The 15,750-nt window shown below is 48.3% G+C and overlaps 1 protein-coding gene across 10 annotated transcripts in view; it reads left to right on the forward strand.

Annotated features, from left to right (window-relative positions):
• Positions 1–10,402, forward strand: part of STOML1 (stomatin like 1) — a 14,785-nt gene extending 4,383 nt beyond the window's left edge. For 8 of the 10 annotated variants that reach the window (XM_088657935.1, XM_088657945.1, XM_088657941.1 and 5 more), the window contains 6 exons: positions 1,275–1,381; positions 2,254–2,403; positions 3,260–3,463; positions 4,630–4,861; positions 6,625–6,849; positions 9,256–10,402. In XM_088657935.1, the coding sequence (XP_088514061.1) occupies positions 1,275–1,381; positions 2,254–2,403; positions 3,260–3,463; positions 4,630–4,861; positions 6,625–6,849; positions 9,256–9,458 (1,121 nt within the window). In that variant the 3' untranslated portion in view covers positions 9,459–10,402. The remainder of the gene's footprint in view (positions 1–1,274; positions 1,382–2,253; positions 2,404–3,259; positions 3,464–4,629; positions 4,862–6,624; positions 6,850–9,255) is intronic. The other 2 variants (XM_088657988.1, XM_088657983.1) reach the window with 2 other exon arrangements.
• The last annotated feature ends 5,348 nt before the right edge of the window (positions 10,403–15,750 follow it).

Here is a 15,750-nt window from a genome sequence, read left to right on the forward strand (position 1 = left end):
TACACATTTAGGCACCAGGCGAAAACGTTCCTCTTCAACCAGGCCTTTGGCTGGTTAATATTCTATGGCATTTTAAATATTTTTGTGCGGGGGTGGTGGTCTGCTTTGTTTTTGTTTAAACTATTTATTTCCTTTTGTCCTGTATCTCGTGAATAGCCCTGAGATCTTTTGATGAAGAAGGGAGGTATATAAATTTAATGCTTCCCTACATCGCCGAAGAATTGATGCTTTTGAATTATGGTGCTGGAGGATTGTGTCCTGGGCCCGTTGCTGTTCAACATATTGATAAATGACTTGGGTGAAGGTATTGAGCGGGTGCTCATCAGATTTGCCGATGATGCCAAAATGGGAGAGGTATGGTAGTCAATGCCGCAAAAGGCAGAATCAGGATTCAAGATGACTTTAACAAATTGGAAGAATTGGGCCAAACTAACTAAAATGAAAATCAGTAGGGACAAATAACCAGGTGTGCGCGATGACAAACCTAGACAGCATCTTAAAAAGCAGAGACATCACCTTGCCTACAAAGGTCCGTATAGTTAAAGCTATGATTTTCCCAGTAGTGATGTATGGAAGTGAGAGCTGGACCATAAAGAAGGCTGATCGCCGAAGAATTGATGTTTTTGAATTATGGTGCTGGAGGAGACTCTTGAGAGTCCCATGGACTGCAAGAAGATCAAACCTATCCATTCTGAAGGAAATCAGCCCGGAGTGCTCACTGGAAGGACAGAGGCTCCAATACTTTGGCCACTTCATGAGAAGAGAAGAATCCTTGGAAAAGACCCTGATGTTGGGAAAGATGGAGGGCACAAGGAGAAGGGGACGACAGAGGACGAGATGGTTGGACAGTGTTCTCGAAGCTACCAACATGAGTTTGACCCAACTGCGGGAGGCAGTGCAAGACAGGAGAGCCTGGCGTGCTATGGTCCATGAGGTCATGAAGAGTCGGACACGACTAAACGACTAAACAACAACAAACAACATTAGGCTGACCAGATGGAGACCCTGTCCTGCCTTTGGGCTTCTCGTGGAGGCATCTGTCTGGCCCCTGTGAGAACAGGATGCTGGACTAGATGGGTCCAGGATGCGGCCTTCTTGTGTTCTACTACCCACACCACACATTGACAGCACATAGCTTCCTGGGAACAGTAGTTTGCAAAGGATGCTAGGAAATGGTGCTGTATGGCGGCAAACTATAGTTCCCAGGATTTGGGGGGGGGGTTGCTGCTCTGTGAATGTGCATTAATTAGTTTGCTTCTCTTTGTTTTCCTCAGATCCCCCTCAAGAGTGCTTGTCATGGATTTGCCATGGGGTGGTCACCACTTTTGTGTTCCTGGTCACATTCCTCCTCTTCCCCATCTCGGCCTGGTTCGTTCTGAAGGTAGGAACCGGAGGTGGGGAGACCTGATGCCTGTTTGCTTTGGGTGGGAGGCAGGGAGGTTCCAACCAATCGGTTTCAGCTCCGTTGCAAATCTCTTTTCTCCAAGCTCAGCCCCGACGCAGGTCCCCGCATAGCACTGGCACTGCAGGGAGTGGGTTGGAGACATGGCTAAGAGGCTGAGAAGAGCCCAGTAGCCCATCTAGTCCAGCACAAGAGGTCTCTCTCCCTTCCTGTGGTTCCCAGCAGCTGGTATCCAGAAGAGCTGCTGCTTCCAACTGTGGAGGCAGAGCAGAGCCATCCTGGCTGGGAGCCATCGAGAGCCCTCTCCTCCATGCATTTGTCTTAAGGCAGAAACACCTGAAATATTTTTCAAGCAGAGGTTTGACTTTACTAGATCACAGGGAGCTGCCTTAAACCAGGCCAGACTATTTATCTATTGGGCCCAGTATTGTCTGCTCTGATGGCTAGCAGTTCTGCAGGGTTACTCTGAAAGCCAGAGCGGGAGTGGAAAGAGCCTTTTTCTGCTGTTTTCTGTTTTCTGCTGCTCCAGAGAAGCGGGCACGAAGCAATGGATTCAAACTTCAAGAAAGAAGATTCCACCTAAACATTAGGAAGAACTTCCTGACAGTAAGAGCTGTTTGGCAGTGGAATTTGCTACCAAGGAGTGTGGTGGAGTCTCCTTCTTTGGAGGTCTTTAAGCAGAGGCTTGACAGCCATATGTCAAGAATGCTTTGATGGTGTTTCCTGCTTGGCAGGGGGTTGGACTGGATGGCCCTTGTGGTCTCTTCCAACTCTATGATTCCTTTCGTTTATATTTGCACCTCTCAGTACTTTTTTAGTTTCTGCAGCTTCTCTTTCCATTTCCTTTCCAGATAGTGCCTACTTACGAGCGAATGATCATGTTCCGTCTGGGGCGGATCCGAGCCCCCCAAGGGCCAGGGGTGGTTCTGGTGCTGCCCTTTATTGATCACTGGCAGCTGGTGGACCTCCGGACACGGGCCTTCAGCATCCCGCCATGCAAGGCGAGTTGCTGCTGCCTCGAAAGAAGCTTCTCCGAAGAGCGAGGCTGCCCTGGAGGCCCAAGGGAGACGGTCGGCGTGAAACCTCAGACCTCAGTGGAGGAAAAGGGGTGGGGGGCAACAGTGCAAAATGAAACTGCCTCCCTCCGTGCAGCCCATCAGTGCTAGGGTGGGGGACCTGTTGCCCTCCAGATGTGAGACTACAACTCCCATCATCCCTGACTCTTGGCCAGGCGTCCCCAAACTTCGGCCCTCCAGATGTTTTGGACTACAATTCCCATCTTCCCCGACCACTGGTCCTGTTAGCTAGGGATCATGGGAGTTGTAGGCCAAAACATCTGGAGGGCCGCAGTTTGGGGGTGTGTGCCTGCTCTTGGCCATGCTGGCTGGGTCTGATGAGAGCTCTAGGATGAAGGATGCTATAGGGCAGTGTGCGCCCCAAAGTGGGCAGTAGGGTTCCCAGGGGGAGGCAGGTAAGGAGGTGCAAATGATTATCAGGCTTTGAACAGCTGGTGTCACTGGATCAAGTTCATCAGTTTTGTTGAATTAATTGTGCTAAATAGTTTAAACTGGATTTTGGAGAAATGTGCAATTTATACATACCGTTTTGAATTTTATTGTGTTATTATCTTCCTTAGTGGGTTGTGCAAACCGCTGTTCTGAATAATGTTTTTTCTAGAGTGGGGAAAGGGCACTGGTTATGAGTTTATGGAAGCAAGGAGACAGCAGCCCCCCCAAAGGTTTGAGAACCGCTGCTGTAAGTGGTTTATTTATTTCCATTGCGCTTGAAGGAATTGCTCAGGGAAAGTTTCCCTATGAGGACCACAAAGTTCACCGTGACTGTCTCTGGCCTTTACAGCTAATGTCTCGGGATGGAGCGTGGGTCTCTGTGGGGGCTGATGTCCAGTTCCATGTTTGGGATCCGCTGCTGTCAGTCATGATGGTGAAAGATCTCAACATTGCCACGCGGATGACTGCCCAGAATGCCATGACCAAGATTGTGCTTAAGAAGTACCTGCGGGAGATTCAAACAGAGAAGCTGCGGATCGCAGACCAGCTCCTAGTAATAATATCACTAATCTCTCTCTCTCTCTCTCTCTCTCACACACACACACACACACACACACACAGAGAGAGAGAGAGAGAGAGAGAGAGAGAGGTGAGGCTGGGACTCTGCTTTAAAAAAGGAGTGTGTGTTGGTGTTTCCTGGGGGCTGGCTTGACTGGTGCCCACCTCTCGCTGCCTAGCAGCGCAGGCTGGGCTGTGGGGAGAGAGGGAGGGGAATGGTGGGGGTGGCAGTGAGCAGAAGGAATATCTGCAGGGGCAGCAGGTCGTGTGAGGGGGGAAATACGAGGGGCAGAACACACACAAGAGACATGGCTCCTTCTGCCACGGCGAGAAACCCCAAGGCTACCAGGTGGTGGGGAGCCACACACATCCCCTCACTGTTCGCCCTCCTCCCAAAAGCGGGAGGCGGACCTCTCTTCCTGCTTCGGGAGGAACACTCTGCACATGCCCAGAGGCACTCTGATGAATTCAGGATTTAAAAAAGCTTTCTGGGGCTTTCTGTGGGAGCGGCTGATAACCAGCTGCAAATGGGGTGCGGTTGGTATTATACGCTGCCCCTCCGTGTACTTCCAGAGGGATCTCAAGTGCGCTCAGGTTCTGCCTTGTCTCCCCCCGCAGTGCCCTTTGCCTGGCTACAGTAGCCCCACCCCAAAGGACACCTTCCTTTCCTCCCATGTGCCCTCCTGCCCATTCATTCCCTTTCCAACTGCGCATGAGGGAGCAGATTTTGCACCCCCTCGCCTGCTGAGGCCATGCTCGCCAGATCCTCAAGCAAGAATCTCCCCACACACACACAAACACCCCAGTCCTCCCTTAGGGCGCCATGTCCCACTCACCCCACCACCGGCTCTCTAACCCCCGAGAGCACAGCACAGAGTGGGAAGCAAGGCAAGGAGGCTCGGCCATTGAAACCGGTAGCGGCTGCTGCTGCTGCTGCGTCTGAGGCTGTGGAGAAAGGCTTTTCTTTCTCGGCCTCCGATCGACGAGAAACAATCCTGCAATTGACTCCTCGATCGTGATCAATGTGTTGGACATGCCTGGGCTAGATGAGCCTTTAGCTCTCTTCCAACTATAATACAATTCTACAATTCCATGAACACCTGTAGGGTCTCAGTTTCCACATGCCCTTGATCTAAATGTCCTGCCTTCTCTTCTTTCTAGGTGGAAACCAATGACATCACCAAGTCTTGGGGCCTTGAGGTGGACAGGGTGGAACTGATATTGGGAAGCGTCCTCCAGGCGTCCCAGGAGAATGTCCCACAGGTGCCAGGCTCAAGGCCTTCAATCCCAGGATTGGAAGGGCTGGATAGCACCATTCAGCAGCTGGCTCTTCAGTTCTTGGGCAAAACCCTGGCGGCTGCGGTCACCAGTCCAAATGGAGATTTTGAGACAGGTCAGTTCCCCAAGCATGACTTAGTAAAATAATAATATTAATAATTTCTTATGACAGCCATCCCTAGTCAATCCTTGCTGTAATACCATTGTAGTGTTGGGCTTGGGCTAGGGACACCTCGACTGGAATCCTTGCTTGGGCCATGAAGCTCATGGGGCAACCTTCGACCAGCTTGCAACAAAAGACTCTAGGAGCGTGCTGGATCTGGCCAGTGGCCCATCTAGTCCAGCATCCTGTTCTGACAGGGGCCAGCCAGGGGCCTTTGAGAGCCTCATAGGCAGGACCTGCCCACTGGCCTCTTAAGGGCAGGTAAGGCTTTCCGTCTGGTCAACCTTTGTATTTCCAATCCCTGACAGTTCTTTCTGACCAGATGGCTATAGAAAACCCGCAAGCAGGCCCCGAGCTGAAGAGCCTTCTCCCGTGGTTTCCAGCAACTGGTACCCAGAAGCGTTTACTGCCTTCAACAGTGGAGACATGAGCTCTACCAGCTTTTCAACAAGCCTTTTAAAGAAGAGATCTTTCCCAATATGTGTTGGAATTGTTTTTAGAGGTTTAGAGGTTTTTAGGTGTGCCACTTGTGTGTGGAAAACCCCGAGTTCCTTTGTTGGGAGGAAGGTCACTGTCAGGGATGAGGTGACTACTCTTGAGTAACGAACTTCCACATGCTTGTCTTTCAGACGTTTTTATTGGTGCACACTATTTACAGTGTAACGAACTACTGATTCCATGTCTACCCGCTCAAGTCAGATTCTTGCACTGCCCCCCTCCGCGTTCTGGACCAGCATAAAAGCCTCGGAACTGAGAAGCGCCTCCCTTTCCTCCTCCTCCTCAATTCCGGCGTCGGGGGGACGGGTCTTCTGTCAGACGGATTCCTGTCCTCTCTTTCCGCCTCCCTCTCTTCCTGCCTATGGAGCAGGGTCTCTTGGATGTTGCCAGAGCCCTGGCACTCCCTCCGTTTCCTGACCCTTCGCTCTCATGACTGCTGGGAGACGGGCTGCTTCGGATGAAGGGGGGGTTCTCTATAAGCCCTCCCCCTTACAGTTACGATATGGATTCAGTAATGATCATAATTAATTAATACCACTGTGCTGTGGTCTGTCCGTAGCCAATGGCCATGCTATCTGGGGCTGATGGGAGTTATTCTGCATCTGAGAGCCAGTGCAGTGTAGTGGTTATAGCATGGGTAGGCAAACTAAAGCCCGGGGGCTGGATCCGGCCCAATCACCTTCTAAATCCGGCCGGTAGACTGGAATCAGTGTGTTGTTACATTAGTAGAATGTGTTCTTTTATTTAAAATGCATCCCTGGGTTATTTGTGGGACCTGCCTTGTGTTTTTACATGAGTAGAATGCTTTTATTTAAAATGCATCCTTGGGTTATTTGTGGGGCATAGGAATTCGTTCATCCCCCCCCAAAAAAAAATTATAGTCCTGCCCCCCACAAGGTCTGAGGGACAGTAGACCGGCCCCCTGCTGAAAAAGTTTGCTGACCCCTGAGTGTCAAATGAGGACCCAGGACAAACCAGGGTTCAAATCCTCCACTCAGCCTTGAAGCCCACTGGGTGACCTTGGGGCGAAACACTGCCTCTCAGCCTAACCTACCTCGCAGGGTTGTGGTGGGCATTCAGTGAGGAGGAGGAGGGGAGAACAAGCTCCTTGGAGGAAAGGGTGGGATATAAATGCAACAAATAATTATAAGCTGGAGGAGGGCCCTGCTTTGGCCACCCCTGTCATAATCTACGTACCGGTTGCCTTTTTTCTGCAGCTGAACATGTGGAGGTAGAGAACGAGATGGAGGAGCCACCGCATGCTGTCCACACAGAGCCAGGCGGTGGCAGTGAAAGAAGGAGGTTTAAAGTCGAGGAGCACCTCTCCCTGTTGGAGCGGGGCTTGTCCGAATCCTTAGTTAACCAGGTCAAGGCTTGCTACCAGATCAATGTCCTTCTGGCCAGTGGAGCAAAGACTACTTATTTCATTGATCTCTCTGCAGGTCAGTTTCTTTTGTTTGAATGAAGCCCTTGACAAAGGCCCCTCTCCTGTGGGGCTTCTTCCCTCCCTCATCACCTGGAAGGTGCCGCCAGTGCACAATTGCTGACAGGTGTGAGGCCTTGCCAGCATGGAACACCTGTGCCCAGGGATCTGCACTGCCTGCTGATTGGCTGTTGGGCCAAGTGGGACGAGTACCTACGAGATCTCATTGCCCCACATATGCCCACTTGACCACTTTGAAGGGCCCTGTTGCCAGGACTACATAATACCCATTCATAATAAGTCAGCCTTATAGTGTGGCGGCACCTGCCCTGTGGAACTCCCTGCCTATTGACACCAGGCAGGCGCCTTTGCTGTCTCTTTTTGGCATCTGCCAGAAACGTTGTTTAGACAAGCTTGCGCCCAAACGCTTAGGAAGTTGGTGTGAGTTTTAAGCTGTTTTTAGTCTGTTGTCATTTTAACTTTTTGAAAGCCTTAATTTGTTGCTGTTAATTTTTCCTTGTTGATAATTTTATTGTTTTCTCTTTGTTGTTGTTGTTGTTGTTTTACAATCAAGCAATGTGTACATTTTGGGAAGTAGGTGGCCCTAAGGCAGCACATTGGGCTCCTCCAGCCGACAGCACCGAGAAGGTCGACCAAGCCTCTGAAAACGGCCATGTTGGGCAAACCCCAGGGGGCCCACCTGCTAGTTACATCACATGAGAAACGGCCAATCTGAAGTGGCCATTTGGGCCCTCAGGACCTGTCCGGGTGGGGTGGAGTTGGGATCATAAAGTCTGGGCGTAACAGTGCTCTGGGTGTTATACAGTGGTACCTCATGTTGCGTACGGGATCCATTCCAGCGCCCCGTACGCAACATGAGCAGTACACAACATGCAGCGCTGCGTCTGCGCATGTGCATGGCGCGATTCAGCACTTCTGCACATGCGCATGACGTCATTTGTCGCGTCTGCGCCTGCACAAACCGCCCAACCTGGAAGTAACCTGTACTTCCAGGTTCGGCGCGTACGTATCCCGTGTCGTACGCAACCCGCAGCATTCGTAACAAGAGGTATGACTGTATAATAATAGTAATAATAATAATAATAATAATAATAATAATAATAATAATAATAAATTTATTTATACTCTGCCCACCTGGCTGGGTTTCCCCAGCCACTCTGGGCGGCTTCCAACAAAAGGTTAAAAATATATTAAAACATCAGTCATTAAAAACTTCCCTAAACAGGGCTGCCAGAACAGAGCAGTGTTCACTGCTCAGGCATAAGAGGGAATGTGCAAATCCTAACTTTGACATTGTGGGAAGATGCATTCTGCAGAAGACAGAGTAGACTTTCGTGGCTGCTGCTCTGGAGGGAAGAGCTAGAACAGGCATCCCTAAACTGCGGCCCTCCAGATGTTTTGGCCTACAACTCCTATGATCCCTAGCTAACAGGACCAGTGGTCAGGGAAGATGGGAACTGTAGTCCAAAACATCTGGAGGGCCGAAGTTTGGGGATGCCTGAGCTAGAACCAACGGGTGGAAATGTCAGGGGAACAGAATTCACCTAAACATTAGGCGGTGACCTGATTCTTCAGCTGTGATTCCCACATTGCAGGTGGTGGGACTAGACGGCCCCTTGGGGTCCCCTCCACCTCTACAATTCTATGATTTTATGATAGAGACACCTCCCCAGTAGTGAGAGCTGTTTGTCAGGCTGGGCTCTCCTTTGCTGGAAGTAGTTAAGTGGTGTGAAATTCCCTTTGGGGGTTCGAGTTTTGTATTTTGATTTTGTTGTGTTAACCACCCTGAGACCTCCAGGTATAGAGCAGTGTATAAATTCAATAAACAACAACAACAAACAAACAAACAATAACACAGAGGCCCACACCAAACTCCCAGTTTATTCAGTAAAGCATTACTGGACACAGTCCAAAGATTCCTGTGGGAGCATTTCTATTAGGACAGACCCTAATCTGGCAAAATATACATCATGTTAGCTGTTTATCCTCTATCCAACCGCTTTCTGCCACCCCAGCTCCCCACCCTCTGTCATCCAGCCACAGTCCCTAGAAAGCCTGACTCAACCCAATTATTTTAGTGTACATGTTAGAACTGGAGTTGTTTTTCACTTTAGCATTTAGCCGTTAGGTTCATCCTAAGCTAGTTCTTACCAGTTAGCTTTCTTAAATATGTGACACCCTCCTCACGGATAATGGATTTAACCAAAATTCCATGTCAGCAGAAGCTGGAGTGATATCAGTCAGGGATTCTGTAGTTAAAACACTGCCCTGAACAGCCTGCCCTAGACTAGCGAACCTCCCAACAAATTTTCCTTTTCTATTATTTAGTGAACACCAGTTTCAAGAGCTACGGTCCTGATTTGAATTCCTAGGCCTACTGGTCTTCTTCCCTTTTTTTCTGCAGGACGGGGGCAAATAGGCCTTGGGCCACCCGACCACAGTCCCGACGTGGCGTTGGAGATGTCTGAGAGTGACCTGGAGGCCTTCATTCTGGGGGAGCTCCATCCTTTGAATGCCTACGTCTGCGGGAAGCTTCAGGTCCATGGAGACCTGAGTGTAGCCCTCAAGCTGGAAGAGCTCTTCAAAGTGATGAAGCAACGAAGATGAACGTGTTGGGAGTCCAAGAGGAGGGATCATTCAGTTTGCTGCCTAAGGGTTAATTCTGTCCTCAGGAAGCCAGCTTAACCTGGGGGGCGGGAAGGTGTTGCTTAGCAACCAGACAGAGTGGCCTGATGCTTACTGGGTAGCCGTTCTGAGGGAGTTTTAACCCTGTATGTTGGTTAAGTGTCTCCCTCCTTGAACTAAGAAAGGCACAGCCTCCTCTCTTCCTTTCTCCACAAATGATAACCAGGTTTTTTCCCCAGTTTGCTCAGTAAAGTGTCATCAAGACTTTTCTCTGGGTCCAGTTATGGGGAGCATGTGCTTCGTGTGATGGAAACAATTGTACAGGATCCCCCGTTTCAAACTCCACAAAGTGCTGCTTATGACCTACAGAGCCCTAAACGACTTGGGGCCCCTGGTATTAGAAGGGCCACCTTTTTCTGTACAAGTCTGACCTATTAGTATTGGTATTATTAATCTGCCCTTCAGCAAGTGATCTCAGTGCAGGTTAGATGAATTTTAGAACATGAGAAGCTAAGTAGCATCGTGCTGGATCTGGCCAATGGCCCATCTAGTCCAGCATCCTGTTCTCACAGTGGCTCCAGGGGAGGCAGGATCTGAGCACAAGAGCCACAGTCTCCCCCCTCTTGTGGCTTCCAGCAACTTGTATGCAGAAGTGTGGCTGCCTCCAGCTGTGGAGACAGAGCTTAGCCTTCATGGCTGGTAGCCATTGAGAGCCATCTCCACAATTTTTCCCAGTTGTCTCTTAAAGCCATTCACGTTGACGGCCATCCTTGCCTCCTGTGGGAGTGAGTTCCATAGCTTAACTTTGTGCTGCATGAAGAAGTCCTTTATTTTAGCTGTCCTGAACCCTCTCAACATTCATTAGATGTCCCAAAGTTCTAGTGTGGAAAAAATCAAAACACAACATTAAAATCAGTTAAAACAAATTATATTCAAGAGGGTGTGTAATGTATGTATGTCCGTATGTGTATATCTGCCGGGGGGGGGGGGTCCCAACTCTACAACCCTGTGGTTCTATCACAGTAACATTTGGGTTTTTAAGAACAACGCCAAAAAAGGCAGACGTCTCCTACAGGTGGCATGTTCCTGCATGCTCATCATGACTAAACCAACTCAGTTTCTGTTGATTCACATAAATGTGGATTTGGTGAAGTATTGTCTTTGAATTTACATTGGGGAGAAAGGGGGGAAGTCCCGACAGTTCTTCTCTGAGCTACAACAGCGGCAAGAGTCTTGTTAGCACAAGGATGGAAGAATGAGGAAGTCCCAACGAAAGAACAATGGCAATAAAAACTGATGACTTTGCGGAACTGGCAAAGCTAACACACAAACTACGAGAGAATGTAATTGGTTATTATACTGATTGATAATTTGTTCTGTTAAATTTGTTTTTTTTAAAAAAAATTATAAAAAAGAAGGCCCCCCCTGCCCAATTGGGGTTGACTTACTATAGAATGGTGAGGGAGGGGGGAGAGCTGTAGCACTCCAGAGTTGCAGGACTCCCATCTTCCCTGGTTGTTGACCCTGCCAGGGTGGGTGGTTGTACTGAAGTGAAATTTAGGGGGGTCCTGAGGACTGGAGAAAACAGGATCCTGACCCAGGAAGAGTCTGGGAACCCCGGCAAGAGATGCAGTTAATAAGCTCTTACCGACTGTAAAATGACAGAGACCAAACCAGGACTTCCAAAAGCAAGGCAGTTTATTTCAAACAGAAAATAATCTTCCCATGAGCCTTTACTTCAACCACAACATATCTTCCTTCCTCGTCTTTAAATATCAAGTTTGCGTCAATTTTTTCCTTCACATAAATTACTCCTCGTTTTTTAACCTTTCCCGATGAAATAAAGTCCTGGCCCAATTTTTTATTTTGTAGAATTTTTCTGTGAATTCTCGTCACGTGTGTTTCTTGTAAACATATCACATCCAAATTCTGTTTTTGTAACACATGATATACCTGGTTTCTTTTAAATTTCGAGTTCAAACTGTGAGTATTCCAGGAAAGTATTCTCAATGCCATCTTGCTTACTAAGTTGCTGATCCTGCTCCTGGTCCTGCTCCTAGCAGTTTCAAGTCAAAGAAAGGTGGCGATGTTGATTGTGGTGCTGCTCCTGCTCCCGTTTCCGCTTCAAAATCCTTCGTGTTTTTTTCCAGGAATCTTATCTTGTCGTCCACTGATTTAATCCAAATCTTCTTCTGTTGATATTTTTAAAAGAGCCCTTCTGGGTATTCCCATCGGAAGAACATTCCTTTCTTCCTCAGAAGAGTCATCAAGTCTATATCTTTCCCTCAGGCTCAGAAAAATTTTCGGGGTATCTTTAAACAGAATGATCTGCTTGCCTTTTACTTTCAAGTTCTTCTGGTAATGTAGGCCCAAAATTTTATCTCTTTGTTCTTTTGTCTGGAACACAACCATACAATCACTTATGAATTTTGAATCTTTCTTCTTTGATTTCACTCCAAATCTATAGGCCTTCACAATTATTGCGTCCAATTCTTCTTTCGTCAATTCCCAAGCTGTCGTGAATTCCTGGATCAACGTTGCTTTCAAATCTTCTTTCTCAAATTCATCTGTCACTCCTGCATCTGTAAAAACGCAATCAGGGCCGTCTTAAGTGCCCATGGCGCCGTGGTGCGCCGGATCCCTCCTGCGGCCTCCTGCCCCGTTTCACAGCGGCTACCACAGGCGCTGCTGCGCAGCGGGCGGGCAGGCACAGCGGGGTTGCCGTGGGTGCAGCTGCACAGTGGACCGGCCGGCCAGCGGGTGGGCACAGCTCGCGGCGCCCTCCTGGCGGGCCGGCGCCGTGATGCCCTGCGCCACCCAGCCTGAACGCAATTTGGACCTGTGTTTGGAAGTGCTGACTTTCCAAATCCTGTACTTTCACATTCTCCAAGTGCGTCACTCTAGTCTCTATTCCAGCCACCTCTGTCTTCACCTGTTGAACCTCTTGTGTCAGCGTTCCAATTTCCTTGTTTAAATCTTTAAATTCTTCTGTATGTTTATCTTGCGTCTCCTGTAATTTGTCTTGTCCCTCTTTGAGAGTATTTAGCATCTTAAGCACCTCATCTTCAAAAGTTGGGGAAACCGACAATTTCCTTCTTGCTTTTGCACCACCTGAGCCTTCCCCTGCCATAACAAACAGGGGTACACCAGTTCCAAATATGAACAGTAAGCTGAACGTTTATTTTCCCTCTGGAGGCAAGCCTTAATCCCAGTCACAACAAGCCAGCTTTGCAGGATTGGAATGTCAAGGTCACTGTTTTCTCAGCACCATCCACACAGCTGCATCTGTGCTTCCCAATAGCACGTAGGCAAACAGTCTTAGAAGCAAAGAAAAGTCTTATTTCTGTGTACATCAAATTGACCAAGAAGAAGTCAATATGTTGCCAGTCTATTAGTACTTTCTTTCAGGAATTCAGTCTGCTACAGAGTCTCCATACAGTCCAAATAGGAAGCAATCCAGTCTCTTTGTAACCTCACAAAGGAGCTCGCTGTCTTTCCCGGTCTCTCCCTCCCAGCGAGAAAAATCGGCTTGTACTTATTTTTAAAGCATGTCTCTGCAGGGCAAACAATTCCAAATCAGTCTCTTCCCCCTTGCCCTGCTACAGGGGTAGTATCAAGGCTTGGATCTTGAATATTAACAGTTCTCAAAGCCTCTGTTGCTGTAGCGATAGTTAATTGCTTCCGTCTTTAGCACAGCAGGGAAGGAGCGACCTCCATTTTAACTCCTTCCCGCGGTCTAATTACTTCCGAATTAAAACTTTTTTAAACGAAGCTTTTTTACTCACAGCCACCAAATTGTCCGAATAACAGCTTTTAATGGAGAACTTGATCGCTCGAAATGCCTGCGGACTTGCGGCTGCACACGCTGAAGATAGCAAAATCCTTTCAAGGCGCCCTAGTCTTCAACCCCGCTCGCTCTCGGCTGCCCTTATTAGGGCTTACCGGGGAGTAGGGGAAACGTCCAGGCACCCGCCGAATTCTGCCCTCAGAACGCGCTATCTGAGGATTAAATGGAAGCCTGCATCGCCGTTGCAGGGTCTCCCTTGCCTTCAGCGCGCCGGAGGTTCCCAGTGCCGGGAATCTCCCGTCCGCTCAGCTCGGCGATCAGGCGGAAGTGAAACACTTAAAGTCTTGACATTTCCAGTATAGGATATATAAAAGAATACATTCACAACTATAGCTTTCTTTTTATACATTCAAAAGAAACCCCTGTCCCCTTAATACAATCAAACAGATGAATTCATACAAGAATATAGTTATATTGGATAATTATTTTTAGATTCAGCAAGGTCTTCTTCCTGGGAGGAAAAACGCTTCCGGGGGGGGGGGTGGAGATCAAGAGGGGAGATTGGCGTGGAATGTGCAAATACTGTTGTTGCCAGACCTCCTTTAGTTAAGGCATTATCATGTATGTGTTGGAGGAATTGAAAAGGCTTGGGTGACAGTTATGCAAAAGGAGGTGAGGGCATTTTCCGGGGATAGTCTGGGGTCGTGGGGATTATTCTTCCTATTCCGCAAGGGATAGCCCTTCCTCGACCATGGTCTCTGGCAAGGAAAATGGCTCCTGTTGTGTCAAAACAGCGTTCCCCTCTCTGTACATCTGTGGTCTCATGAGTGCAGTGTGTAACGTACAATTCTCTACAACAGTACGCTCATGGGAACTGGCACCCCACAGCCTCTGGCAGGGCAAGGCTTGCCCATCCCTGCTCATGAACACAGTAATAGCAATCTGGCTTCTCCAAGTGAGTAGTTCTGGGCACCCCAGTTTAAGGAGGGTGTAAGAGCTGCTTGACTGTGGAACAGACTCCCTCAGAAGCTGGTGGGCTCTCCTTCCTTGGAGGTATTTTAACAGAGGAGTTGGGGGGGAGATCTGCTAGGGTTTCTTTAGCCGTGATTTCTGTATTGCAGGGGGTTGGACTAGAATGGAGAGTCAGTGTGGTGTAGTGGTTAAGAGCAGTGGACTCGTAATCTGGTGAACCGGGTTCGCGTCTCCGCTCCTCCACATGCAGCTGCTGGGTGACCTTGGGCTAGTCACACTTCTTGAAGTCTCTCAGCCCCACTCACCTCACAGAGTGTTTGGGGGGGGGAGGGTGTGGGACAACAGATTTTAACAATGTGCAATTTAAATATTGGTTCAAATATGTGCTTTCTTTTTCTTTTCTTTTTTTCTTTCTTTTCTTTATTTCTTAAATTGTGTTCGTTATATTATGTTAAGTTATATTAAGTTATGTTATGTTATGATATATTACGTTATGTTGTTAGGTTAGGTTTTTTTAAGTTAGGCACTTTTTTCTATTCGAGGAGATTTCTTGTGTTGGTATTATTGTTTGCTTTGCTTGTTTATCTGTTTGGTTCTCTTTGTCTTGTTTTGCTTTATTCGCTTTCTACATTTTACTTTCCTATATGTTGTTTTTTAAAGAATTTCAATAAAGATTATTTATTTTAAAAAAACAGAGTGTTTGTTGTGGGGGAGGAAGGGAAATGAGATTGTTAGCCGCTTTGAGACTCCTTAGGGTAGTAATAAAGCAGGATATCAAATCCAAACTCCTCCTCCTCCTCCTCCTCCTCCTCCTCCTCCTCCTCCTCTTCTTCTTCTTCCTATGATTCTATGAGGGAGGAGTCGTCTCTAGCTCTGCTCCACCTTTGAGGGCTGCCGTTACGCACCCCAGGGTACCTTTCTCAGGACAGGTATCTCAGGCACAAGTGGGTGAGCCTTCCCCTGCCTCCTGGGCTTGTCATCGTTCTCTGCACTCGATGACTCCGGTTATGAACTTGCTCTTTTCTCGCACAGTCTCTGCCAACGGTGACCTCATGACAACCTATCTGTGGCTGCCACACCTGGACTGTAGTTAAGGGTTCTTCACTGCAGAGCAGGTAGAAAAAAATGTCCTAGGGCCAAGGCTGGTTGGGTCTCAGGAAGAAGGCCTTTCCCATTACCTGCTTTTAACAGGAGATTATAAGAACCGAAGCCTCCGGCATGCAAAGTATAGTACCCTAGAATGGAAAGGTGCTCCAAAGGTCATCTAGTCCAACCCCCTCCTGAAGCAGGAGATCCGCCGCCACGGTATCCCACCACCTTCTGAGACAGTCTGTTCCATGGAGCAACACCTCAGGCCATCAGGATGTTTTGTTTATTCTTATTATGTATTTTGTGCTTTGCATATTGTAACTTGGTGTGGCGCACGGCCCTGAGACCTAAGGGTATAGGCAGTATGCAAACAACAACACCACTCTTTTCAGGCGGAACAGCAATGAAGGATGCTCAGTGTACATA

The sequence above is a fragment of the Zootoca vivipara genome, chromosome Z1, assembly GCF_965207765.1.
Source record: "Zootoca vivipara chromosome Z1, rZooViv2.hap1.1, whole genome shotgun sequence".
NCBI lineage: Eukaryota > Metazoa > Chordata > Lepidosauria > Squamata > Lacertidae > Zootoca > Zootoca vivipara.